Source organism: Salvelinus fontinalis, chromosome 1, assembly GCF_029448725.1.
Source record: "Salvelinus fontinalis isolate EN_2023a chromosome 1, ASM2944872v1, whole genome shotgun sequence".
In the NCBI taxonomy this organism is placed as follows: domain Eukaryota; kingdom Metazoa; phylum Chordata; class Actinopteri; order Salmoniformes; family Salmonidae; genus Salvelinus; species Salvelinus fontinalis.
The window spans coordinates 35295182-35321739 of record NC_074665.1 but is presented as its reverse complement, the minus strand read 5'-3'; the positions used below and the strand labels follow the sequence as shown (position 1 = coordinate 35321739).

Genomic DNA, 26558 nt, shown 5'->3' with positions numbered 1-26558 from the left:
CCCATCCCTGAGCTAGACCATGGTGGACCACCATACACCAGCTTGGTCACCAGTATACCAGCATCACTATCATAAACTAATATCACCATCATAGCTACATTATTGAGGAACATTTTACTTACTATGACTGTAATATGTGGTTGTTCCACCTAGCTTTCTTAAGATGAATAGCCCTTACACCTCCAGGCTGTGTAAGGGCTGTTTGACCAAGAAGGAGAGTGATGGAGTGCTGCATTAGATGACCTGGCCTCCACAATCACCCGACCTCAACCCAATTGAGATGGTTTGGGATGAGTTGGACCGCAGAGTGAAGGAAAAGCAGCCAACAAGTGCACAGCATATGTGGGAACTCCTATAAGACTGTTGGAAAAGCATTCCATGTGAAGCTGGTTGAGAGAATGCAAAGTGTGTGCAAAGCTGTCATCAAGGCAAACGGTGGCTACTTTGAAGAATCAAAAATATTTTTTGATTTGTTTAACACTTTTTTGGTTACTGCATGATTCCATGTGTGTTATTTCATAGTTTTGATGTATTCACTATTATTCTACAGTGTAGAAAATAGTAAAAATCAAGAAAACCCCTTTTTTGACTGGTACTGTATAAGGCAGGGTATTTTTAGGGTATTTTCATACGTATCTGTTTTACCATTTAGAAACTTCTTATGGCTGCAATCCTGTTAACGGGATCGATATGACAACAGCCAGTGAAAGTGCAGGGCGCCAAATTCAAACAACAGAAATCTCATAATTAAAATTCCTCAAACATACAAGTATCTTATACAATTGTAAACGAAATATTGTTGTTAATCCCACCACAGTGTCCGATTTCAAAAAGGCTTTACAGCGAAAGAACCACAAACGATTATGTTAGGTCACCGCCAAATCACAGAAAAACACAGCCATTTTTCCAGCCAAAGATAGGAGTCACAAAAAGCAGAAATAGAGTTTAAATTAATCACTAACCTTTGATGATCTTCATCAGATGACACTTATAGGACTTCATGTTAAACAATACATGTATGTTTTGTTCGGTAAAGTTCATATTTATATCAAAAAATCTCAGTATACATTGGTGCGTAATGTTCAGTAGTTCCAAAAACATCCGGTGATTTTGCAGAGAGCCACATCAATTTCCAGAAATACTCATAATAAACGTTAATCAAAGATCAAGTGTTATACATGGAATTTTAGATCCACTTCTCCTTAATGCAACCACTGTGTCAGATTTCAAAAAAGCTTTACGGAAAAAGCAGACCATGCAATAATCTGAGGTCGGCGCTCAGAGCCCAAACAAGACAAAAATATATTTGCCATATTGTGCAGTCAACAGAAGTCAGAAATAACATTATAAATATTCACTTACCTTTGATGATCTTCTTCAGAATGCACTCCCAGGAATCCCAGTTCCACAATAAATGTTTGATTTGTTCGGTAATGTCATTTATGTCCAAATAGCTACTTTTGTTAACGCGTTTGGTAAACAAATCCAAAGTCACGAAGCGCGTTCACTAAAAGCAGACGAAATGTCAAAAAGTTCTGTTACAGTCAGTATAAACATGTCAAACAATGTATTGAATCAATCTTTAGGATGTTTTTAACATAAATCTTCAATACTGTTCCAACCGGAGAATTCCTTTGTCTTCGGAAATGCGATAGAACAGAGCTCGCTCTCACATGAACGTGCGTGGTCAGCGCATGTTCAGGTCATGGTAGACCTTACTCAATCCCCTCTCATTCGGCCCCACTTCACAGTAGAAGCATCAGACAAGGTTCTAAAGACTCTTGACATCTTGTGGAAGCCTTAGGAAGTGCAAAATGACCCATATCCAACTGTGTATTCGATAGGGGCTGAGTTGAAAATCGACCAACCTCAGATTTCCCACTTCCTGGTTGGATTTTTTCTCAGGTTTCTGCCTGCCATATGAGTTATGTTATACTCACAGACATCATTCAAACAGTTTTAGAAACTTCAGAGTGTTTTCTATCCAAATATACTAATAATATGCATATATTAGCAACTGGGACTGAGGAGCAGGCAGTTTACTCTGGGCACATTTTCATCCAAGCTACTCAATACTGCCCCGCAGCCATAAGAAGTTAAAAATGAAAGCACTTTATGTATCTAGAACCCCCATTTGAAGAAATCCTAAGTATTTTGACAAATTCAATTATTGTGTATTAACGTAGGGAAAAGTTTAGTATTTGGTCCCATATTCGTTGCACACAATGACTAAACCAAGTTTATGACTACAAACTTATTGGATGCATTTGTGGTTTGTTTTGGTTGAGTTTTCGATGTCTTGTGTGCCATTTTGGAGTCACTTTTATCGTAAGTAAGAATAGAAAGTTCATGTGTTCTACATTCTTGTGGATGCTACCCTGATTATGGATAATCATGGATGGATCGTGAATATTGAAGAGTATAAGGTTACAGAGGAACAAAGCTCACACCCTCCAAAAATCCAAACCTCCCATGTTATTGGTAATGGTGAGAGGTTTGCATGTTTTGTTGTAGCCTCTGTAGCTTTCTTACTCATTCATGGTTTTTCTTAATTATGGCCTTATCATGATTCATTTACAACCATCTTATCCACTCACTTAGAAAGAAAATGACTCCAGTCATCATTCACCATTCAGATACTATTGGGCAAAACATAACCCAAAACAAACTGCAAATGCATTCAATGAGTTTGTAGTGTCAGACGTTTGATGTAGTTGTTGCGTGCAAGGAATATGGGACCAAATACTAACCTTTTTGACTACTTTAATACCCTATAAGTGAATTTGTCCAAACTTCTTCACATGGGAGGACTAGATACATGAAGTGCTTTCATTTCTAAACGGCAAAACTGTTATGTATGAAAATACTCACAAATAAAAGGTACATTCTGTATTGTTGCTTAATATTAAACATTTGATCTGAAATCCAAAATGCTGGAGTATAGAGCCAAATAATAATGTTTAGCTTCACTGTCCAAATACATGTAGAGGGGAGTGTATTTGGATATGAAGTGAAACAAACTACATTTTCTGTGTGTTGTGTTTGTGTGTGTGCATTCATGTATGTGTGTATGTGTGTGCTTATGTGTGTGTGTGTAGTGCAGGGAACATCTGCATGTTCTTCACTAACCAGTTACTGAAAGTGAGTGTCGAGGACAGCTCTGTAGAACTCAACAATAACCTGGACAACCTCCAAACCTACCTCACCGCTGTCCCACAGGTAAGTGTGTGTGTGTGTGTGAGAGAGAACGTTCCTATTATTTTCAGAAGGGAAAACCAAAATAATAAATGAAGTAGAAGTAAGACCAGTTTAGTTTTTTGGTTTATAAAACAATAGATATAGCTAAAAGTAGCAACTGGATATTTTTTAATGGGTACACACATTTATTAAAAACATTCCATATTCTCTTCTGTTAAGTATCCTGTAATAAATTACTTGGATGGCATGTCACTTAACTTCTGTTGACACACAACCACCTATAGATCAGTTACTGACCTAACGCTTCTATTCAGAGTTAGTACATAAACCACCCCACCTACCATAAATCTCTCCATAGAGTACAGCTACACACACACACACACACACACACACACACACACACACACACACACACACACACACACACACACACACACACACACACACACACAGACACACACACACACACACACACACACACACACACACACACACAGAGAGAGAGAGACACACACAAACAAAGACACACAGACACACACACAGAGAGAGGCAGGTAGCCTAGTGGTTAGAGCATTGGGCCAGTAACTGGAAGGTTGCTAGATCGAATCCCCGAGCTGACAAGGTAAACATCTGTCATTCTGCCCCTGAACAAGGTAGTTGACCCACTGTTCCTAGGCCGTCATTGTAAATAAGAATTTGTTCTTAACTGACTTGCCTAGTTAAATAAAAGTAAAAAAAAAAATGTTTGTCTCCCCTCCAGCCTGCACTGTGAACACTTGTATCTGATACAACAGAGGGAGATGGGACATGAGGGTGGGAGAAGGCAGGGAGGATGGAGAGAGAAAGGGAAAGGGGGATACCTAGTCAGTTGTACAACTGAATACATTCAACTTAAATGTGTCTTCTGCATTTAACCCAACCCCTCTGAATCAGAGAGCGGAAGAGAGGATGTAGAGAGGGGGGGGGGGAGAGGGATAAGCTAATGGTCGGGCAGGGTTGTGTGGTAAATCGGAAGTGGCTTTGATGTTTTGGTGCATAGTTTGTCTTTCTATTAAATACGTTTGAGGGATTGCAAGTATATGTCTTCTCTTCTTATTGTCGTCTCTCCTGTGTCTAAGTGTGTTTGTCTCTTGTGTCTCATCAGCAAATTGACAGTGTGCTGATAGAGAGCAATAAGACAGTAGATGAGGTTACCAGAAGCCTCAATGGTAAGTACTGTACCTGAGCTTTGAGAACAGGTTTCACGAACAGGCAAAAGAAACAGCTCCAAATGATTTTACATTTGGAAATCTGTTCTGAAGTATCCTCAAGCATCATAGAGAGACATGATTGTATACAGTCGTGGCCAAAAGATTTGAGAATGACACAAATATTAATTTTACAAAGTTTGCTGCTTCAGTGTCTTTAGATATTTGTCAGATGTTACTATGGAATACTGAAGTATAATTACAAGCATTTCATAAGTTTCAAAGGTTTTTATTGACAATTACATGAATTTGATGCAAAGAGTCAATATTTGCAGTGTTGACCCTTCTTTTTCAAGACCTCTGCAATCCGCCCTGGCATGCTGTCAATTAACTTCTGGGCCACATCTTAACTGATGCCAGCCCATTCTTGCACAAACAATGCTTGGAGTTTGTCAGAATTTGTGGGTTTTTGTTTGTCCCTCTTGAGGATTGACCACAAATTCTCAATGGGATTAAGGTCTGGGGAGTTTCCTGGCCATGGACCCAAAATATTGATGTTTTGTTCCCCGAGCCACTTAGTTATCACTTTTGCCTTATGGCAAGGTGCTCCATCATGCTGGAAAAGGCATTGTTCATCACCAAACTGTTCCTGGATGGTTGGGAGAAGTTGCTCTTGGAGGATGTGTTGGTACCATTCTTTATTCATGGCTGTGTTCTTAGGCAAAACTGTGAGTGAGCCCACTCCCTTGGCTGAGAAACAACCCCACACATGAATGGTCTCAGGATGCTTTACTGTTGGCATGACACACGAATGATGGTAACGCTCACCTTGTCTTCTCCGGACAAGCTTTTTTCCGGATGCCCCAAACAATCGGAAAGGGGATTCATCAGAGAAAATGACTTTACCCCAGTCTTCAACAGTCCAATCCCTGTACCTTTTGCAGAATATCAGTCTCTCCCTGAAGTTTTTCCTAGAGAGAAGTGGCTTCTTTGCTGCCCTTCTGGACATCGGGCCATCCTCCAAATGTCTTCGCCTCACTGTGCGTGCAGATTCACTCACACCTGCCTGCTGCCATTCCTGAGCAAGCTCTGTACTGGTGGTGCCCCGAACTTTAGGAGACGGTCCTGGCGCTTGCTGGACTTTCTTGGGCGCCATGAAGCCTTCTTCACAACAATTGAACCGCTCTCTTTGAAGTTCTTGATGATCCGATAAATGGTTGATTTAGGTGCAATCTTACTGGCAGCAATATCCTTGCCTGTGAAGCCCTTTTTGTGCAAAGAAATGACGACGACACGTGTTTCCTTGCAGGTAACAATGGTTTACAGAGGAAGAACAATGATTCCAAGCACTACCCTCCTTTTGAAGCTTCCAGTCTGTTATTCGAACTCAATCAGCATGACAGAATGATATTCAGCCTTGTCCTCGTCAACACTCACACCTGTGTTAACGAGAGAATCACTGACATGATGTCAGCTGGTCCTTTTGTGGCAGGGCTGAAATGCAGTGGAAATGTTTTTTGGGGATTCAGTTAATTTGCATGGCAAAGAGGGACTTTGCAATTAATTGTAATTCATCTGATCACTCTTCATAACATTCTGGAGTATATGCAAATTGGCATCATACAAACTGAGGCAGTAGACTTTGTGAAAATGTATATCTGTGTCATTCTCAAAACATTTGGCCATGACTGTACACATGCAAGCAAGGTTTGAAATGATTATGTTTAGTCAAATATTATATGTTTGGGCTTTTGCTGTCAATTTGCAGTCTACAAATGATTTGTAATTATGTTCCGGCCCCCCGACCGCTCAAAAAAAATTGTCCCACAACTGAATCTAGTTAATGATCCAAGTTCTAGATATTCACGCAATGCGTGCAAAAGTTCTGCAAAGTAGAAATGCACTGAAACAATTATGTTGATCATTGTTTTGACCCAGAAGAAACTGCCATCCACCATTTGAGAAACACTGGTCAACAATTACATACATCTCTACCTTCTCTCTCTCTCGTCTCTCCCCCAGACATAGGTCCTCTGCTGGGCAGAGAGATCCAGAGAAGTCTAGAGGGCCCCCTGATCCCTGCCCTGAAGTCTGTCAGAGATATAGCCAAAGGTACAACTCCATCCTGTGTGTGTGTGTGTGTGTGTTTGTTTGTGTGGTTGTGTGTATTCCTCTTCTGATATGCTAAACTGTGTGTGTCTTTGTGTGCGCATGGGCTGTTTGTGTATTCCTCTTCTGAAATAGTTTAATTTTAATTCTCTACATGAATGGTTTAATAAAGAGCTTTCAAAAGTCAAAAATCTTCTGACATTTTAATCTGTGTGTATGTTGCATCTGTATCCTAGTGGTGAACCGTACCAGTGTCCTGCTGGTGGGGTTGAACTCTACTCTAACCCAGCTCCAGTCTGATGTGACTGTGGTCCAGGCTAATGTTTCCTCTGTCAGAGACCGCATCAACAGCACACTGGGAGACCCTGACTGTAATGGGTGTTCTCCCTATCAGTCAGAGCTAGAGAAACTAACATTTGACACCACTATCACTGTGAGTGCAATCGTGTTGTGTCGCCTCTCGTCTCTTTTCTCTTTGCTCTCCTCTCCTCCCTTTTTTCTTCCCTCCTTCTCATCTTTCCACCATTAAATGCAAATTCCATGGTAGCTCTGATAACCCAGTTATCCCCTTGTACACACTGGTGTGTATTTTCATCTTACTGGTTTGTTCTTGATAAGGAACAATTCAGGCCTTTTGCTAAATACAATCGAGCTGAAACACCTGGCTTTCTCGTGTGTTCATGGTACAGTGTGTGTCTGGTCGTGTGGTTGTGGACAGTGTGTGTGGTCGTGTGATTTTGTGTGGTTGTGGTTGTGTGTGCTGGTCTTGCAGCAGAAGTTAATGGGGTGGATATGACACAGGCAAATTAGTTATGTGGAAATGTCTTATGACATCAGGTTTCAGGGTGTTCCTCCTCCTCCCACTCTACTGTTGCTGACGCATGCTGAGTCTGTTTGTGGGTTAATTCTCTCCCCTCCTCTCCCCCCTTTCTCAAACAAGCTACCACAAATAGAGGCTTGGGTTTCAGGAAAATGACAGTTCATAATATATATATATACGCACACACACGCACACACACAGTATGAGGAACACAAGATAAGTTCCTTATCGAGAACAAACCAGTAGGATGGAGAACAAACAGTTAAAAAACCATGGATAAGATACCATGGTGTATGTTACTCTGATATGATTGTGGAAAACAAAGCAGTATTTCATTCACCCCTATCACTGTTCTACTTCTATAACAAGCATAAGGAAAGCAATACGTGCCAAAGTAAAAACGTGAATTTGTCATCCGAGTGGATAGTTCTGGTTTTGCTGCCCCCTGCTGCCAAATAATAAGAATGACACTTACTGCAGAGAAGTCATGAGCTGTTTGTAACCTAAAGTGTGTGTTTGTGTATGTTCCATAGATCCCCAGTCTGAATGAGCTGCAGTCGGCTGTTGATGACGTCACCAGGGCTAATCTCAACTCAAAAGTGAAAGAGGTAATTCTGTCTGGACTAAATAGGCACACTAAACCCCCCCCCCCCCCCCCCCCCCCCATTGAGAGAGAGAGGAGTCGAAATGGATTAGTGAAGTGTAACTGACATTCCACAGCATGTTCCTGTTTGTGAGGGAGGAATTGAGATCCACTCTTGTTCCAACATTTTTCATCCATTGACTTCTATGCGTCATTTCTGCCGGGTACTCCTTGGAGTCTGAAGTAGTTACAGAGGACGTTTCTGACCATGTGTGTTTCAGGGAGAATACTTATTTGCCAGTATTCCCCAGAGAGTGACCAACGACACCAGGTACATGGTACAGAGTGAGTATTTACCTTCAAGGTCACTACTAACTGTTATAGGATTAGGACTAGTTCAGTTAAACTACTGGCTGTTATAGATCATTCTTATTCACAGTGACACTAACAAGAGTCTGACGTCTACTAGCCGTATAGCCACATCTTATGCTTTAACCTAAATACCTTTAAAACTGACCTTGGATCAGTGTCTAGAGATATATTCATTCCTCTCCCTCTCCTTCAGATGTGAAGCAGCAGCTTGAAGTCATCAAGAGACAGATATCTTTGGTGAAGGGATACATCCCTGTCTCTGCCCTCAGCAAAATCTCAGACACACTGGGAAATGCTCAGAGATACATCAACATGTACTCACCACAGGCAGAGTGGGTAGAGATGATCAGGTAATGAGTACACACACATAGGCACGCGCACACAGTGACAGCGCTGAACAGATAAGGTAATTAGCCCTCTGTGTTTTTGTCTCTAGGTGGGGTGTGGGTATTATCCTGAGCTGTGTAGTTCTCCTGGTCGTAGTGTGTAACCTTCTGGGTCTGTTTTTGGGTCTGGTGGGACTGAGCCCTCAAGACGACCCGACAGAACGATCCGGCACCGCCAACTGCGCAGGAACCTTCCTAATGGCGTAAGTACTGTCACTGTGTCTGTCTCTGTGTGTGGGTGGGTGGGTATGAGGTTGGGCATAAGGAACATTTGGTAAAATAATTATCTCAACGTATTTGTCTGTGTGTGTAGGGGTGCAGGGCTAAGTTTCCTGTTCTCCTGGCTCTTTATGCTGGTGGTGTTTATACTGTTTATACTGGGAGGAAATGTTTACACACTGGTTTGCCAGCCCTGGCGCAGTGGACAGCTACTACAAGTAAGAACACACACTCTCATACATGCACAATTAATTAATTGACTCACTGATTGATTGATTGATTGATTGATTGTTTGATTGTGTCTCCCCCCTCCACAGTTTGTTGACACTCCGGGCCTGATACCTGGATTCGATTTAAGAGCGATACTGGGCCTGAAGAGCAACCTGACTCTCATTGAAGTATACAAGTGTGTAGCAACATTATAAAGGGTTATGTAAATTAAAGATCTTCTTTCTGGTTTTCTAAAGTATTATTATAAGTCACTCTGGAAAAGACTCCGAATCACAGCCGGTTGTGATACAGCCTGGATTTGAACCAGGGTGTCTGTAGTGACGCCTCAAGCACCGAGGTGCAGTGTTTTAGACCGCGGCGCCAGTCGGGCTAATAACAAGCCCGCACCCTAATCCGATAATATAGAAAATGCGCTGTAGGCTACAGTCAGAGACGGCAGACTTTTTTTATACAGGGTTCAGGATTTTTTTTGCCTGATTTAAATATGTTTCTGCTTATAATTTCCGACATTTTGGTAGGCTATTTGTTAGTCAACTTGTCCATCAGTGGAGGCTGCTGAGGGGAGGACGGCTCATAATAATGGCTGGAATGGAATCATTGGAATGGTATCAAACACATTCACTCCATTCCGGCCATTATTATTAGCTGTCCTCCCCTCAGCAGCCTCGACTGTTGTGTATAATTATATAAATGCAGCTTTACTTCTATCATTATATGTTGCCCTAGAAGACTAAATAAACACTTGCTCACCAGAATAATGTAATAAATCGATAGAATTAATGCTTCAATATAGTTGACATAGGTAAAGTTTTTTCTATGATCTCTGCTTCTTTCGCGGAGCAAAATTTCCAAAAGACCGGCTGTGAAAATGACCCAATATGTTTCTGACAAGATTTAATTTCGGGCTTGGATGCATATTTTATGTGGTTGATAAAGATGGCACCTCTACAGATGGTAGGTATCTAACTGCGCATTTGCATTCTCTCCGGCTGCTGAAAGAAAGAAATCATATTTCCCCACTCCTGTGCCCGAGTCAAAATTCTGCCTACATTTGGTGTATAATTTTACTGCAAGAAATGCTTAATTCTGCAGGAGTTCATATTAAGGCTACATAGGTTACAGTTGGTGTCCAGAATTCAGTTTCCATTTAACCCATCTGAACAGTAGGCTACAGTTCCTATTTGAAGTCCCCGTCTTAAACTCCAGCACTTTCCTTTTTTTGCCTCCATGATCGACTTGAACATGAACTTTTTCTGCCCGTTTCCAAAAGCATTTGGCGGTTGGCGTGTTGGCTATTTGGCGCACGTACGGTTAGGTCCTAAAGCTTAGGCATTATGCACTAATGCCAGATAGCCTAAAATATTGAAAGAAAAACGTCAATGTAGCCTATAGATATAAATTGCACAAGATGAATGATACATGTATGGATATTTAAGGTATTATTTTATTTTCATTTAACCCACCCGCCCTTCATTCACACAATATTTCATGACCCTAAACCCACCACACCATGGATGTAACCGCTGGGACTGCGGGTTATTAGTCAACCTCCACATCACTAGTAAGGATGTTTTGTTTTGCGTGTGTTTGTAGTGAATGTGAACAGAACAGGCCTCTATGGACAACCCTCCACCTGTATGAGCTCATAGACCTCAATGATCTACTCAACGTGTCCAAAGTAAGACTGTCACGCTAAGGTTTCTACTCTTATCACATGTGGTTTTGACTTTTTCTGTCACCATACACTGTCTACTGATGATTACTGGGATTCACTTTATATGGGTGGTTAATTCCCAAATCATGTCTTATGTTTCCACTTCCAAAGTGGTGTAAAGTCCATATTTCAAACCATCTGCTATACTAGCACAATGTCTCCGCTACTCCTTTTAATTATGTGTCCACCTCTCTCCTCCCAGTACAGAGAAGAGATTCAGCAACACTTTGACAGTAATGAGATCAAACTGCCTACCATCACCCTGCTCACACCTGAGCTACGCAAACAGCTACAAGGCTTCTCCAACATGGTCCATGATGCTGACTTAAGCTCTGTCACACAGCAGGTACAAAGTGTGTGTGTGTGTGTGTGTGCGTGTACACGTAGATGTGCTTGTGCATTTATGTGTGACCTTTGGTCTCTAATAGTTTGTAACGTGTTCAATTGGAGTGTATATTAGGACAACATGCAGCGTCACGTCAGTATGGTTACAAAGTCTTATCATAACTATTTCTATACCGGTTTCAGATCGACGTTATTTCCAGCATTAATCTGACAGAAATAGCAGGCATGTTAGACCAACTTGCTACTGTTCAAGTGAGTAATAAAACATGTAACATGGTTACAAACATATTCCCTCCCTCTGAGCACGCTCAGCCTCTTCCATCAATGAGACGATGTGAACATCAGTGTGTGCACTAGTCATATAGATGTTTGTATAAAGACAGTACTGTGATGCATGTCTCTCAACAGATTAATACAGGTATTCAAAATCAGCTGACACAGGAGGCTGGAGGCCTGAGAGGGATCCAGTCAGGCATTGTCACTGCCATCATCCCACAACTGGTACGTCTAACTGGCCTGCTGCCTGGTGCTATCTGTTTCTGCTCTGGACAACTTCAGCAAATGTGCAAATGTCACATATGTGTGTTTGTATTAAATATGCAGCTATCTGAATGTCTGGATTATCTATGGCTATTTTATAAATCCTTAAGAGGTCATTATCCAGAGCAGAGTCCTATATATTGTAAATAGATATATTACCTGTCTGACTTTTGTGTTTCAGACTCAGTTGAACTCCAACATATATGCCCTCAGTGTCATAGCATCAGAGATCAATGTAAGTAATACTGCAGAATGTTCAGAAAGCATGAGCTGCAAGGGTTCTTTCATGAAACAATGAAAATATGTAGCAATGCAATGCATGCTCATCCCTCTCCCTCCCTACCTCCTTCTTCTTTAGGGCACAGTAGGAGATGTGTTGAATAAAGTGGGAACAGCTCAAGACTTCCTCAACACCAACACTACACAGCTAGTCAAGGCCGTGAGTAACCACACACATGCACGTTCAAACGGATGCACAAACACAAGCATATCTAGTCACGAAAAAAAATCCTTTACAACCAGAAAATGCCACATTTCTCTCATTTGGGTTTCTTTCCTAGAAAGATAGACCATTTCATCTGGTTCATGACCTCAGGTGTTCTGTACAGTAAAGAAGGAGAGATGGTAGCACCACAGCCATTACTCACATCTTAGCCCACAGTCACACGGCACACTTCACATAGTTATAGGGAATTCCACCTGATTTTCTGCTGCAAAGCTCCACTGATTCTCATGACTTCTGAGTCAATAAATGTATGGAATTTACACTTGTTTTTCTTTCTTTTTCTCAGGCAAGTAGGGAGTTCCTAGACTGTCAGATGGGGTACTTCACGACGTATGCTGACTGGGCTAACCTCACGGTGGGTTCACTTAACATTCTACTACTACTGTATCACTGCATTGCTGTATCTTGTGTATGCGGTTTAATTTTAGGTTCCTATGTTTGTTTGTGTGTGTAGTTTAGCCTCAGCCTTATGTGTAAGAATGTGTGGTTGTGGTTGATGTAAAAAGGGCTTTATAGAATACATTTGATGAAATTTGATTGTGTGAGCGTGTGTGTGCGTGCGTGCGTGTGTGTGTGTATGTAGATCACTCAACAGATTGGTCTCTGTGGCCCAGTGGCACAAGCTGTGGACTCAGCGAAGGTTGTAGTCTGCTCAAATATGACGGAGTCTCTGGTAAGAAAAGGATTTCACGCATGCACCCACGCACAGAAAATGATACACTGCGTTAATCTAATATTGTTTATTAACCTACATCTGTGTTTGTGTCCAGAATGCGTTCTGGTTCAGTCTGGGCTGGTGTATGATCTTCCTGGTCCCCAGCATTATCTTCTCCATCAAACTGGCCAAGTTCTACAGGAGGATGAAGCACAGCGATGTCTACGAGTGAGTAGCAAACATATTTACACACATACATCAGATGATTGTACTTAGGTACTGGGCGGGAAATACTCATTCAGAAATAAGACCAGGGCCTGGCTATACAGTGCCAGTCAAAAGTTTGGACACACCCACTCAAGGATTGGACACACCTATTCAATCATTTTTCTTTAGTTTGACTATTTTCTGCATTGTAGAATAATAGTGAAGACATCAATACTATGAAATAACTCATACGGAATCATGTAGTAAGCAAAAAAATCAAAATATCTAAATAATCAAAATATATAATCAAAATATATTTTATATTTGAGATTCTTCAAAGTAGCCACCCTTTGCCTTGATAACAACTTTGCACACTCTTGGCATTCTCTCAACCAGCTTCACCTGGAATGCTTTTCCAACAGTCTTGAAGGAGTTCCCACATATGCTGTGCACTTGTTGGCTGCTTTTCCTTCATTCTGCAGTCAAACTCTTCCCAAACCATCTCAATTGGGTTAAGGTCGGGTTATTGTGGAGGCCAGGTCATCTGATGCAGCACTCATCACTCTCCTTCTTGGTCAAATTTGCCTTTACACAGCCTAGATTTGTGTTGAGTCATTGTCCTGTTGAAAAACAAATGATAGTCCCACTAAGCGCAAACCAGATGGGATGGCGTATCGCTGCGGTAGCCATGCTGGTTAAGTGTGCTTTGAATTCTAAATAAATCACTGACAGTGTCACCAGGAAAGCACCATCACACCACCTCCTCCATGCTTCATGGTGGGAACCACACATGTGGAGATCATCCGTTCAGCTACTCTGCGTCTCACAAATACACTGGGTTGGAACAAAAAATCTAAAATTTGGAATCATCAGACCAAAGGACAGATTTCCACTGGTCTAATGTCCATTGCTTGTGTTTCCTGGCCCAAGCAAGTCTCTTCTTCTTATTGGTGACCTTTAGTAGTGGTTTCTTTGCAGCAATTTGTCCATGATGGCCTGATTCACGCAGTCTTCTCTGAACAGTTGATGTTGAGATGTGTCTGTTACTTGAACTTTGTGAAGCATTTATTTGAACTGCAATTTCTGAGGCTGGTAACTCTAATGAACTTATCCTCTGCAGCAGAGGCAGTCCTCATGACCTGTGGCGGTCCTCATGTGAGCCAGTTTCATCATAGTGCATGATGGTTTTTGCGACTGCACTGAAGAAACTTTCAAAGTTCTTGAAATATTCCCGGATTGACTGACCTTCATGTCCTAAAGTAATGATGGACTGTCATTTCTCTTTGCTTATTTTAGCTGTTCTTGCCATAATATGGACTTGGTCTTTTACCAAATAGGGCTATCTTCTGTATACCACCCCTACCTTGTCACAACACAACTGATTGGCTCAAACGCATTAAGAAGGAAAGAAATTCCACAAATTAACTTTTAACAAGGCACTCCTGTTAATTGAAATGCATTCCAGGTGACTACCTCATGAAGCTGGTTGAGAGAATGCCAAGAGTGTGCAAAGCTGCCATAAAGGCAAAAGGTGGCTACTTTGAAGAATCTCAAATATTAAAATATATTTTGATTTAACACTTCTTTTCCTTACTGCATGATTCCATAGGTGTTATTTCATAGTTTTGATGTCTTCACTATTATTCTACAATGTAAAAAGCATTACAAATAAAGTAAAACCCTTGAATGAGTAGGTGTGTCCAAACTTTTGACTGGTACTATATATACCAGACTTCGTGTGCTGATCTAGCATCAGGTCCCCTGCCCGCCCATAATAAAATTATTATCTCATTATTCGTTATGATCTAAAAGGCAAAACGGATCTTATGTCAGCACTCCTACTCTATGACTTTTTGTGAACACGTGCCCAGGACACTATGACTCTGATTGAAACGTTGTTGTAATGAAGCTGGTATGGGAACAATATACAATCTCTCTTTCTGTCTTGTCTCATCTCTCTCCCCACAGAAACCACATAGCCATGAACATCCCCCCCCGAGCCAAACCCTACTGAGCTGGTGGAAAGAGAGGACTGGCAAGGGCTGTTACTGCTCTCAGGGAATAGAACCAGGGCTCTGCCACCCCACCCTGACAGAGGGACATGAATGGGTCTAACGCTACATGTACCACCTGAATAGTGATATATCAAATAGGGTAGGTACAAGTTGCCGGCTTCAACATAACATCTATAATCATGTCATTGTGTTGTTTGTCTACAATGTCATTGACTTTTTGTTATTTTTGATGTATTTCTTCTCTTCTAATGAATGATATATTTGATTATTGATTACAATTTTGATTGATTTGATTATGCAATGATACAATTTTGTACCAGACAATGAGTAGGATATGTGTTACGAAGCACTTTAGTAGGTCTGTTTATATATGAAAAACATTTCTGACATGCATTGTGCAAACTACTGTGATTAAAGATTTGCTACAAATAGAGACTACTGTTTGTGTTAGCTAATTCTTTCTCAAATATATTACTGATATAGTACTTGTAGTATAATATGTTTCTGATAGGATAGCACTAGCAGCAGTGGCCAATAGAAACGTGTTCTGCATGTGATTGATTGCTGTTTACAGGATGCAGTCTAAAAATGGTACAAATCAATCAATGCGTTTAGGTTTACAGCACAGATCCACCTGATTCAGTGAAGACAACCTCTCAGCATCACGATGGGGGAGGTAGGGGAGCAGAGGGAAGTGTGGGTATCGGGTTGAATTTGACCTCAATGACCGATATGAAGTGTTCTGCAGTTTTCTAGCCTCTGGGATCAGCCTCATTCCCACTCTCTCCCTCTGCAGCAGGATTATCTGAGACAGAGATAGTGAGTCCCCATTGTCTTCAGCTAGGTGGTGTCACTCCAGAGGATCCTCGTTCAACAGTACAGATGAAAATCCAGCGTAAGACAATAAGCGGGGCCCCTCCACCACCCTCCCCCCCCCCCCAACTCCACGGTTAATGATAATTCAACCTACATGATGATATCCTTGTCACACACCCCTGGGGAACCTGCCTGTCTGCTGTGAAACAAAAGAGACGCACGCACACAGTTCCGTGGCATTGTTTAGTAGACAGGCTAAGGAAGGACATTTTTCACACACACCGCATATATGCACATTAATCCTTTGACTGGTGCACACACTAAGCTGTGTGCAGCTCTAAAGAGATTTAGGCCTAGATTCAATCAGATCAAGTGTTAACCGGCGATTGCAGACATGCGCATAGCGGATGTTTTGCCGGTGTGAACACATTCCAGTGTTCAAACTTTTAAAGAAGGCTGCATGGGATATATCTTAATGCTACCGGCATGCAGCTAATGGCAATGTCCGTTTTTTAGGTTTAATGCTGGGAGCCACTTGTGGATTTGACAGCTCCACCTCAGACACTATCCACTAAGTTGGCTAAAGCAGATCTGATTGAATTGAGCCCTTGGTCATAGCTGCGCTATGGCCACATTGAGCTTAAATCCCAAAGCTATGGGAGCAGTGGGTCATCATGTGTCCTGAATGTAACTAGTAAATGTAGTGTTTCCTCGACAATAATGGGTTTAAACATAGCAAGACAGCACAAACAGACTTGGATAACATATGGGACCAGGCTAGTTTAAACAAAAGGCAAAAATCACAATGTTTTGGTATCTAAGAGTAAGTTGGCAATGCCAAGGGCCTAACAAACCAGAACAACGTGTGGGAGCCATGCCTTATGGTGAGGATGAGAAACTATTCACAGAACAGAAACACAGGTAAAAACACAAGGGCATTTCTCAGTGACATACATATTGGGCACATTCTGCTCAGACCTGCATAGAATATCAGCTCTTTACCACATCACTGATGTAATGATCTCGTAAACTGTACAGTCTTGCACATAATATGGTTATCTGGAATGCACCCAATTACACTCAACGAGTTAGCCTGGGTACCTGACTGTTTCTGATGTTAGCAATACTACATTGTTGCCTTAGCAGGACAACGACCAGTTAGCTAAATTAGAAATAGACTGGGTAAATACAACAAAATACTATCAAACAGTATATTCCAAAATAGCAAACAAACACCACCAAACAGAGACCATGTAGAAGTTTTAACTTGGGTTTAATAACACATGCATTTTGCATTCAATCATATATCCAAACATTTGATATCTGTGTGGCTGAAAGTGAAACACTGCAGAAGGCTAAAGTACTGTACATGGAATAGTCATCACAGCTGACCGGAAAAGACACAATTTGATAACAGGCAATAAAAAAGGGGAACTCCACCTGTCAAAGTGGAGCAAAGGCAAATTAACAAAGACTTCCTGTTCTGAGCACATTCACCTGTCCGGATTGAATAGGAGGATGCTTGGCAATGGTGTTTTATGTGATTTTCTTGTTATGCTAAGGCTTTATACATCCATCCATTCCCACATACTGCAGGGGTATCAAACTCAAGTCGATGGGTTGCAATCCTACTGGTTTCACATATTGATCACCGACTGGCCAGAGAGAGTATACAGTCTGTGATTAAAAGTAATAAAAAAAACTGCCATTGCGGCCCTCTAAGGACAGTAGCTGTGCACCCGACATACTAGGATAGTCTCGTCAGTTATCATATGCACAGTGAAACATCAAACTAACAGAATGTCATCACAAGTCACAGCATCCCAATTAGCAACCCTTTTCACTGGAGTGCACTCCTCCGCAGATTTAAAAGCATAGGGCTGGTGTTAGTATGGGTGATTACACCGATCCCATCCTCGGTTTGATGACATTCTGTTCTGTTTGTTCTACGTGGGGGATTTCCTTGAATCACTTCAAGGAAACGGGTGGAGAATTCCAGCACAGAGTAAGTCATCTTTGGCTCTCAGAGCAGGCGACCAGTTTTAACTGGCCGAGTCACATGATCAGGCTAAACAAATTACCCCATGTCACTCACTCACACACACACACAACATCCCATGCTCCTGACGGCTGTATCTATAACAGCGGTGGTGACTGCATTAGAGCAGATATGTGACACTAGGTTGTGAATGAGGAGCAGCAGCTCCCTGAAGGAACTCAGTCATTCCAGTAGCATTCTGACTGTGTGCCTTAGCAGGCCGTATTTTGTGAGCGTAGTGTTCAGTCGGTTTTAACCAGGTTAGGCTTCACCAACTTCACAGAATATATCTGGATAGGACTACAGAAATTAATAATTTCATAAACAAGTTATATTCTTTAGAGGTGGTTCCACAGCTGTTAGCCTGAGTCCAAGATTTGTCTGTACTGTCATTGGCAAGACAGCACAAGCATATCTGGGACTCAGACTACTGCACTGTGTAAAACATTTAAAGAATCAGTTTGATTCTAAATCTAAATGCTAAAGAACACTTTCTATAAAATAAAAATATAAGGCACTTTAAAACAATCATCTTTATCCATAGAGCTTAATTTACGAGGTTTGATCTCCAGACCTTAAAATTTTTACTCAGACATGACAAGTAAACAATAGTAGAATGTTCTGTAATACTGACAATTGGGAAGCTACACATACAGCGTGTAGAGAATGAACTCCTCTGTGTGTGTAAATCATGGAGCAGAAAACAGAGAGGAGAAAGAGAGCAGAGGTGAAATGGAGACGGGGAATGTTAACAGGAGAAAGCGAGAATGCCAACAGTAGATAGAGAGAAAATGTTAGGAGAAACAGACAGAGGGTCTAACATCCATAACGACATTACAGTCATTTGGCCCATGCAGGGAGACGTGACCTGGTGCAGAGTGCCGTGTGTGTGTGTGAGAGAGAGATGTGCTTTGGTTTTGGCCTACCCCATCCCTACTAAGGACATAACAGCGTTACCCCAAATTAAATTACAGGAACTCGAAGACAGTGAGTCACCTCTCCTCTACAGGGCAGTTTGGTAGGAATGTACTGGGTGGAACTGGAGAAAGAGAGACTGGAGTGGACAGGGGAGAGACTGAAGAGAGGGTTGAGAAGATTATGAAAAGAGAAAGAGAGAATGCAACAAGGGTTTAAAGAAGTAGAAAGATATAAATATTAATCTACCCCTGAAAGAAAATGTACCCTTTTTACTGAACATTTTCCTCCAAAGCAGCTATATATCTCTTCAATATCGTGTTTCACCATAGAACTTTTCCACTGCTGCTGGAAAAGGTGTCATTACATCAATGTTATTTTCAAACAGACACGTTCAGTAAAATAGTTCATGTTTGAGCGTGACGGTTGACTGACTTTATGAGGAACATACACTAAACCCAGAAGTCATGTCCCAGAGACGAAACCTTTACCCCCTAGAGCCAAGGGTTCAAAATATTCTAAACAAATAAACATTCAACACAGAGGTTCGTGGGTCAGGGTCCGATAACTGTATCACTATGGGCTGACAAAGGGCTTTCGATTCTTAGTAGGTTTAAAGTACAGTAAACCACCTGGGATATTATTACACACAGAGTTGGCGAAAGCAAAAAAAGATCCAGGTTGTGTACAGTAGGCACGAATTAGAAAATAACATTTTGAAGCACAAGAGGCACTGCCTGAACATGACCAATGAGAATGTTCACTGTAGCTTTTTAAACATTTTCCGTTGGAAAACATGTTCTGTTTTGTGCCTGCTGAACAAGACCCACAACAATGAATGAATATTGAGCAAGTTGATGATAATATAAAAAAAAGAGGACAGTTAATGGATTTCTACCATATTACATACAAGAATGGTAGCTCTGCGACATGTACACTTAATAATCTGTTCATAATATCAATATATACTGTATATTAGTCTATTAAATGTTCTTTCCATTAAGGCTGAGTTTATCGAATGCAAGGCAACTCTTAGCTAGCATTCTACTCTGTGTGCATTCCTGATCACACAATAACACTTAAATAACACCACATATATACACATTTTAACATACAAAATGAAAATCAAAAGAGAGGTATGTACAATGGTAAGATTTAGTAGTCATTTAATAACCTGGAATAACTTTAAGGCAATATTTTGTTCGGAAAGTAAACTGTCAGCTATGGTTATTCATCTGCTTATGATTGACAACAGAAAAGAGCCTCAAATGAAGCCTGCCTAAAGGAGGACATTTTGTTTTGTTGACTGATTTTGTTGTTCAGGCACAGTCCTGGTCCAGCGTAGAGGAAGCACTTAAGATATGCTGTTCAATAGCAGATTAGACCAATCTCAATCTAACAACCCACTACTACCTATACCAATCAACTGAAATCTCAATAATGGTATCAATAGTTTTTTGTTGTTGTTTTTATTCTGTTAAAATGTTTTCGTAGCCAACACTGCACATCAAGTAGAGTAACATGAAGATATCGCCGCAGCCAAAGAGCACTTTTCCCTACAGAGCAGAAATAGACTGTGCATGTTTTGAATATGGTAGAATTGACAGGTTGTGGGAGTGTCAGACGAGGGTTATGGGGTGAGAGTCCAGTGTGTGTGTGCGCGTCTCAGTTGGGGTTCGGAGTGGAGGTTACCCTGCCCCCGGGGACAGTCCTGTGTTTAGATGGGTCGTGTTGATCCAAGATGGCCGCCATGTTGCCGATGACATCATTGTGCTGCTGATCTAAGCCTATGCTAGGCTCGGTGGTGGACCTAGGCAGTCCTTTAGCCCGACGAGGGGGCGTTGGAGGGGGGAACGAGGGCGACTGGAGGATGTCAGCATATCGCTGGTTGGGCCTGGTCTCTCTCTGTAGAACCTTACTGAGCAACGGCTTCAACAACCCAAAGGTCAACTGGCTGGACTGGGGGTCAGCAAAGGGAGAGGAGGGAGGGATATTTGAGGAGGGGGAGAAGGATGTGGATAAGGAAGATGATGAGGGTATATTTTTCAGTACAATGTTAAGTATGGCCGTGACCGTGAGATCTTCAGGACACAGAGCCCAGAGGAGGTCTAGGTATGGATCCAGGTCTCGATGCTGGGCCACCTCACACAGTAAGGTAGTAAAGATCTCTTTGTTCAGTAAGGGACTCTGCCTGCAGAACCTCTGGGCCACTTGGGTTACCCTCTCCCACTGCCGTCTCCCCATCAAGATCCTCAGAGCCTGGAGGACAGCGTTTGGCCTACCACTCACCAAAAGGAGATCCACCTCCAAGTCCTGGTTTTGTTCATAATCTTGGTATTGTTTCAGGTCTGATCCGGGGCCAGGTAGAGGCAGAGCTGAAAGGGCGCGTTTATACAGGGGTAGGCTCTCTCCGTTCTCCGCAAATCCCCTACCTCCAGAGTAGCTCCAGGTGGAGCCACCAAGGCCTAGACCCATCCCCAAGCCTGCAGAGGTCTGCTGCTGCTGGGCTAGCTCCAGGAACCTGGGCAGCCAGCTGGGCTGGAAGCAGAAGACGGAGTGGCACAGGAGCTCGAAGACAGGCAGGGCCGAGTTAGCGGCAGGGGGGCTGGAGTTGGAGCTAAGGCTGGGGCTAAGTTTAAAACTAGAGCCAGTGCTGGGGCAAGGTTTGGGTGACTTGTGCTTAGACTGGCTGTTGCCATTGGTGTAGGGCAGATTGGCAGTGACAGTGGGGGCCTGTACAGGGCTGAGGACAGTCTTCCAGACCTCCGGGGACACTTTAGAGGAGATAGAGCCCTCTCCGTTGCTGCGTAGCTGCAGAGCGCTCTGCGTGGCCCTCCAGGCCTGACCGGGAAACAGGCTGAATATGGAGTTGAGGTAGAGTAGAGAGTCTCGGTCGAGCTCTGACGACAAGAGGAGTCTCCCCACCTCCTGCTGCACTAGACTCTCACACACATCCTCCACCTCCCTCTCCTTCACCAATCCCCCCTTCACCTCCTCTAGGGAGACCAGCCCCTTCAGTTCAGCCTCCAGGGACTCGAGCAGCTTCTCCTGTCCTCTCCTGCCTCCTCCCTGGGGTAACTCCACTACCCTCTCCCCCCTGCTCTGGAGGTAGTCTCCGACGATGTTTGCCAGAGTGATAGGAGCCTGGAACATCCCTCCTCTCTTTAACTTCTCCACAGTGAGCCGAGTGCTGCTGAGACTTCTCTGTTGGTAATACTTACAGGCTTCCTCGAACACAGCCTCTACCAGTAGAGACGCAGGGCTGATGCTCTCCCCTGTGCCCAGGGACGGGGTCTTCTGCTTTGGGTCGGAGTCGTGGCCCCGGGGGTCGCCCTCCCGGAGCATCACTACAAATAGGCCGGTCTCTAACAGCAGGTGTGGTGCCTGCCTCTCGGTCCTGTTCACGTAGAGTAGCCCCTCTCTCTTCAGGGCTATTTTCTCCAGCTCCACACCACACTTAGTGTCAATCAGGTAGAGGGTCCGTCCGATGGTCAGAGCCAGGGTGTCCTGGTACACGTTCAGGCTGTTATGGGCACTGCTGCTGGCCAGGCAGTTGTCAGCTAGTTTGTAGATCTGTCGTAACACCCCATCCTTCTGTAGTAGACTGACCCAACCTGTGCTGAGCAGCAGTAACAGGCCTCCACTGCCAGTAGGGGAGTAGCCATAGATATCAGGGGGGCTAAGGGCTGATAGGTATCCTGTGCAGTCTGTTATCAACCTTCTAAAGTCAGATTCTTTAGTAGAAGGTGAGTCTTTTCGGAGGAGATTACCTTTACTGGTGCTGCTCACTCTGAATGTGTCATACTGGGGGGACCACATGAGAAAGAATTTGGAGAGGGACATGGTGGATTTGTCTTTCAAATCAGGTAGTAGGTAAACATTCTCACCTGAGCTGATGACGTTGTAGCGGGGGTTGTTGTGCAGAGCAATTTTCATGCCCCCTAAACTGACAGCCATTTCCTCCACCTCATAGGTTCGTTTGCAGATGCAGTACCTGAAGTTGTGGGTCTCATTGACAGGTGATGAGCTCTCCGACGGTGGCCTTTCCTCACACCAGAATATGTAGTTTTGACTGGCCGAGACAGAGATGACTTTAGCCCGGGGGCTGTTGCAAAGGTCCGCGGTGTGCAGGGGATGCCACCCCCCTTTGAGTTCCAGAAATTTCCAAAACTCTGCTTTTCCATTCTCGAATATGACAGCTAACAGCGCAACACCGCCGTCTCTGTTTTTGTCGTCAAAATATACAATATCCACAATGGGCACAGCCCGAGTCAGCCCCAGATCTAGGTGCTTTTGGCTCTGGATCTGCTGCGGTCTCTGATATTTGTCAAAAGTCATGAGACCAACCTTGGGTTTGCGGAGAATGACGTGAATGTGGCGTCCATCTGGGCTCACGCGCACATCTGATAGATTGTTTTTGCAACTGTTATTCGAATACGTCTGTTTTAGATACTCGTTTAAATCTGTACCTCTAGTAAAGTCCACGAAAGCTGTCACTTGTTCCAACATTCGTTGCATCATGTCTACAGAGCAGAGAAGGTATTCGATGCGGCGCTAACGCTAGCACAAATCTCAACTCAGACTGCCGATGTTGCTAGCTGGAACCCGTCAGCGGTTAAATCAACCGATTGTCGTGGGCTTTAGTAATCCCACTTCCGTCGATGAAAACCTCTCTAACTATGTAGCTAACTGTCGACATTTCAAAACAGTTTAAATCTTATGCGTAAAAGTAGTTAACTAGCTAACAAGCTAGTCATCTGGATGCTTAGCTACCTCCTGACATCACGAGTTTATTAATTTCCGGATACAAAGATTTTTTTCCTGAAAGGGGAGGAGTGGAGAGGGGAAAGACGTAACATCAAAGACTGCATCACAGAACGGTGCACTGTGCAGGTTTTCCATCTTCAGGTTGACTTCGCATGTGAAATTGTTTAACAGCAGTACAACTAAATAAACGCAAATGGGTGGCATACAACACTTCTAAAATGACTCCTAAAATGTGTATTTGAAAAACGTTCATCAAAATTGTGATTATTAAGTGACTGAATGACAAAATCGTTGAAGTTGACTATCTTCTGTTCTTAAAAAGTATTTTATGAAGCTTTGAACTGTCAATCAAGGCACAACCGCAAGCTATCTTTCAAAGGCGGCATTCGTCTGCCCATGCGTTGCTAACGCATGCCAGATGTTACAGTGCATTTCCACCAAACATGTTGGGGTGATAAAACAACGGAGCCCCATTCATTTTCAATTGAGGGAAGTCAGTGAAATGGGCGGAGGGACAGTTGGGCGATGTGAGCATGTGTGAGGGAGGGTGAACAGGGTAGGTTTTGGTAATACTCCAATACATTGTGGCACTGTGGACCAATCGAAGGTCACTATAGCTTCCACTCCCTACTGTAATGGCTGTTCATACCTAGCCTGCTTGCTAGCACCCACATGAGGACGAAGCTAATGCGGCTATCCAAATGATCGTGTTACATGGAAATTGGGCATCACCGCCCATTTACACTATACAAGCGGCACTCGCATAACCGCGCTAGCCTCGTCTTCATGTGGGTGCTAACAAGGTAGCAAGCTAGGTAGTGCTATGCATCAACAGCCATTGTCAGCCAATCCAGTAGGAGTTGGAGGTTATGGTGAGCTTCGATTGATCACTTGCATGCAGAGTATGTGAGCGGAACGGAGCAGGACCAGAGCGAAGAGGAGCTGCCCAATTTATCTGGAGTGTGGAGTGAGTTTCCACTCCAGTTTCTCTCCACTACCACTCCAGTAGCGCTCACTTCATGAGCTCAGGGCATGCCCTGCCCAGTATGCATTTGTATGCAACTTGTGTGCTGCTATAGCCCCTTGCTGTAGCTACTGTCATGGAGTTCGCAAAATATTTTTTATAAAGAATCTGATAAAACACACAGGTGCAAAATCAAGGTGACTTACAAGATGAGGAGGATCAAGCGCAAAAGAGAGAGTGCGGTGATATAGTGTCCAAAATTAAAGAATCGTTGTGGAATCTGAAAAGACACATATCCTAAAAGCATGATGTTGTAAGTGAACATACAGAATGTAAGAAGGTGGGTTGCTAGCTAAGTATGTCATTGCAGAAAAGTATTTTTAAACCAAAAATCTGATCTCTTAAAAGTTTCATTAATTTTCATTCTATTATCTATGCAATAGGCTATAATTTTGTTTTGGCCCAATAGGCCTGACATATTACCTCTTTCAAGGAGCTTTCCGTTTTGATAGGGTTATTTTGCCTAAAAACATTTAGACCTACCTTCAAAATGTTTTAAAACAACTCCGCATCCCATCAAGCATGGCAAGAATGTCCCGAAGGGTGTATAGCATCCTCAGTTGCTCTGCAAGCATGGAGAGGGTCTATTCTCCGCTGCTGGCATTCTTTCCAGGCACCATCGCATGAGCCTGAAGCCACAGACTCTGGCCAAACTGGTGTTTCTAAAAGTGAATTCAAAGACACTGTAGAATGAGCCTAATAAGGCATTTTTAGTTACATTTGTATTTAATTCTAAGTAAGTCACAGCCTATATGCGCAATGTATAGGCTATAATGATTTAATACAACAAAATGTTGTTAGGATCTCTACAGGATCAGTGTCCCACTCTCGGGACGGTTGAGCTAACATGTGCTAATATGATTAGCATGACGTTGTAAGTAACAAGAACATTTCCCAAGACATAGACGTCTTATATGGACAGAAAGCTTAAATTCTTGTTAATCTAACTGCACTCTCCAATTTACAGTAGTGATTAGTGAAAACATACAATGCTATTGTTTGAGGAGAGTGCACTTGTACTTGAAAATGTATATATTGACCAATTAGGCACATTTGGGCAGACTTGATACAACATTTTGAACAGAAATGCAATGGTTCATTGGATCAGTCTAAAACTTTGCACATACACTGCTGCCATCTATTGACCAAAATCTAAATTGTGCCTAGAGTCCTAAGTCAGATAATGGCCTTTCTCTTGCATTTCAAAGATGATGGGAAAAAAAAAGTTTTCTTTGTATTATCTTTTACCAGATCTAATGTGTTAAATTCTCCTACATTAATTTCATGTTTCCACAAACTTCAAAGTGTTTCCTTTCAAATGGTATCAATAATATACATATCCTTTCTTCAGGTCCTGAGCTACAGGCAGTTAGTTTTGGGTATGTCATTTTAGGCGAAATTGAAAGAAAAGGGTCCGATCCTTAAGATGTAATGCTGAGCACTTACTGTTCCTGACAGACTTTCAAATCCTTCACATTGTATTTCTTTGTAGGCTATAGCCTTGAAATAATAGGCTAATAATATAGCCTAAATAACTCATTTTCGTTCCTTCTTAGGCTACCTGTCTGGCTCCTGACCTATTTAGAGTGTTTATGTGCTGTTTAATATTACATGTAGCCTATTGGCCTATTGGAAATTATGAGCTCTTCTTACAGTAATCTTTTCATGTTGTTTATTAAAATACTTTTCATTTAAATAATATGGTTTGATTTCAATACTTAAAAACCAAATGGTAGGTCCACGTAGTCCCAAAAATAGATGGTTGTTGGTTAAATGGTGATTTTAACGAACGGACCGAATTTGAATAGTCCGTTTTTTTCCTGTGAGCAAGGAACGGTTTTTAGCGGAGCGTTGAATGTGGAGCACATGAGCAGTGCAGGAGCAGTGCGAAAGCATCGCTCCATGATAGATG

General features: G+C 42.5%; 2 protein-coding genes across 2 annotated transcripts in view; one reads left to right on the top strand and one right to left on the bottom strand.

The window, feature by feature from the left end:
- LOC129853699 (prominin-1-A-like) overlaps positions 1–15521 on the top strand; it is a 33243-nt gene extending 17722 nt beyond the window's left edge. The window contains exons 5-24 of the mRNA XM_055920036.1: positions 3099–3219; positions 4343–4406; positions 6408–6497; positions 6731–6927; positions 7848–7922; positions 8179–8242; positions 8463–8619; positions 8706–8858; positions 8969–9092; positions 9192–9280; positions 10699–10783; positions 11022–11165; positions 11348–11416; positions 11573–11665; positions 11886–11939; positions 12063–12143; positions 12496–12564; positions 12793–12882; positions 12980–13092; positions 15040–15521. Coding sequence (XP_055776011.1) covers positions 3099–3219; positions 4343–4406; positions 6408–6497; positions 6731–6927; positions 7848–7922; positions 8179–8242; positions 8463–8619; positions 8706–8858; positions 8969–9092; positions 9192–9280; positions 10699–10783; positions 11022–11165; positions 11348–11416; positions 11573–11665; positions 11886–11939; positions 12063–12143; positions 12496–12564; positions 12793–12882; positions 12980–13092; positions 15040–15085 — 1978 coding nt within the window. The 3' untranslated portion in view covers positions 15086–15521. The remainder of the gene's footprint in view (positions 1–3098; positions 3220–4342; positions 4407–6407; positions 6498–6730; positions 6928–7847; positions 7923–8178; positions 8243–8462; positions 8620–8705; positions 8859–8968; positions 9093–9191; positions 9281–10698; positions 10784–11021; positions 11166–11347; positions 11417–11572; positions 11666–11885; positions 11940–12062; positions 12144–12495; positions 12565–12792; positions 12883–12979; positions 13093–15039) is intronic.
- Positions 15522–17156: 1635 nt separating this feature from the next.
- Positions 17157–23674, bottom strand: LOC129853694 (BLOC-2 complex member HPS6). The gene has a single exon (XM_055920023.1). It carries the CDS (start codon positions 23374–23376, stop codon positions 20521–20523), a length of 2856 nt encoding a protein of 951 aa, XP_055775998.1. The 5' UTR covers positions 23377–23674; the 3' UTR covers positions 17157–20520.
- Between the last annotated feature and the right edge of the window lie 2884 nt (positions 23675–26558).

What these genes read in the sequence shown, in the direction of transcription:
- LOC129853694 (XM_055920023.1), bottom strand. Translation starts at nt 23,376, where the DNA reads ATGATGCAACGAATGTTGGAACAAGTGACAGCTTTCGTGGACTTTACT.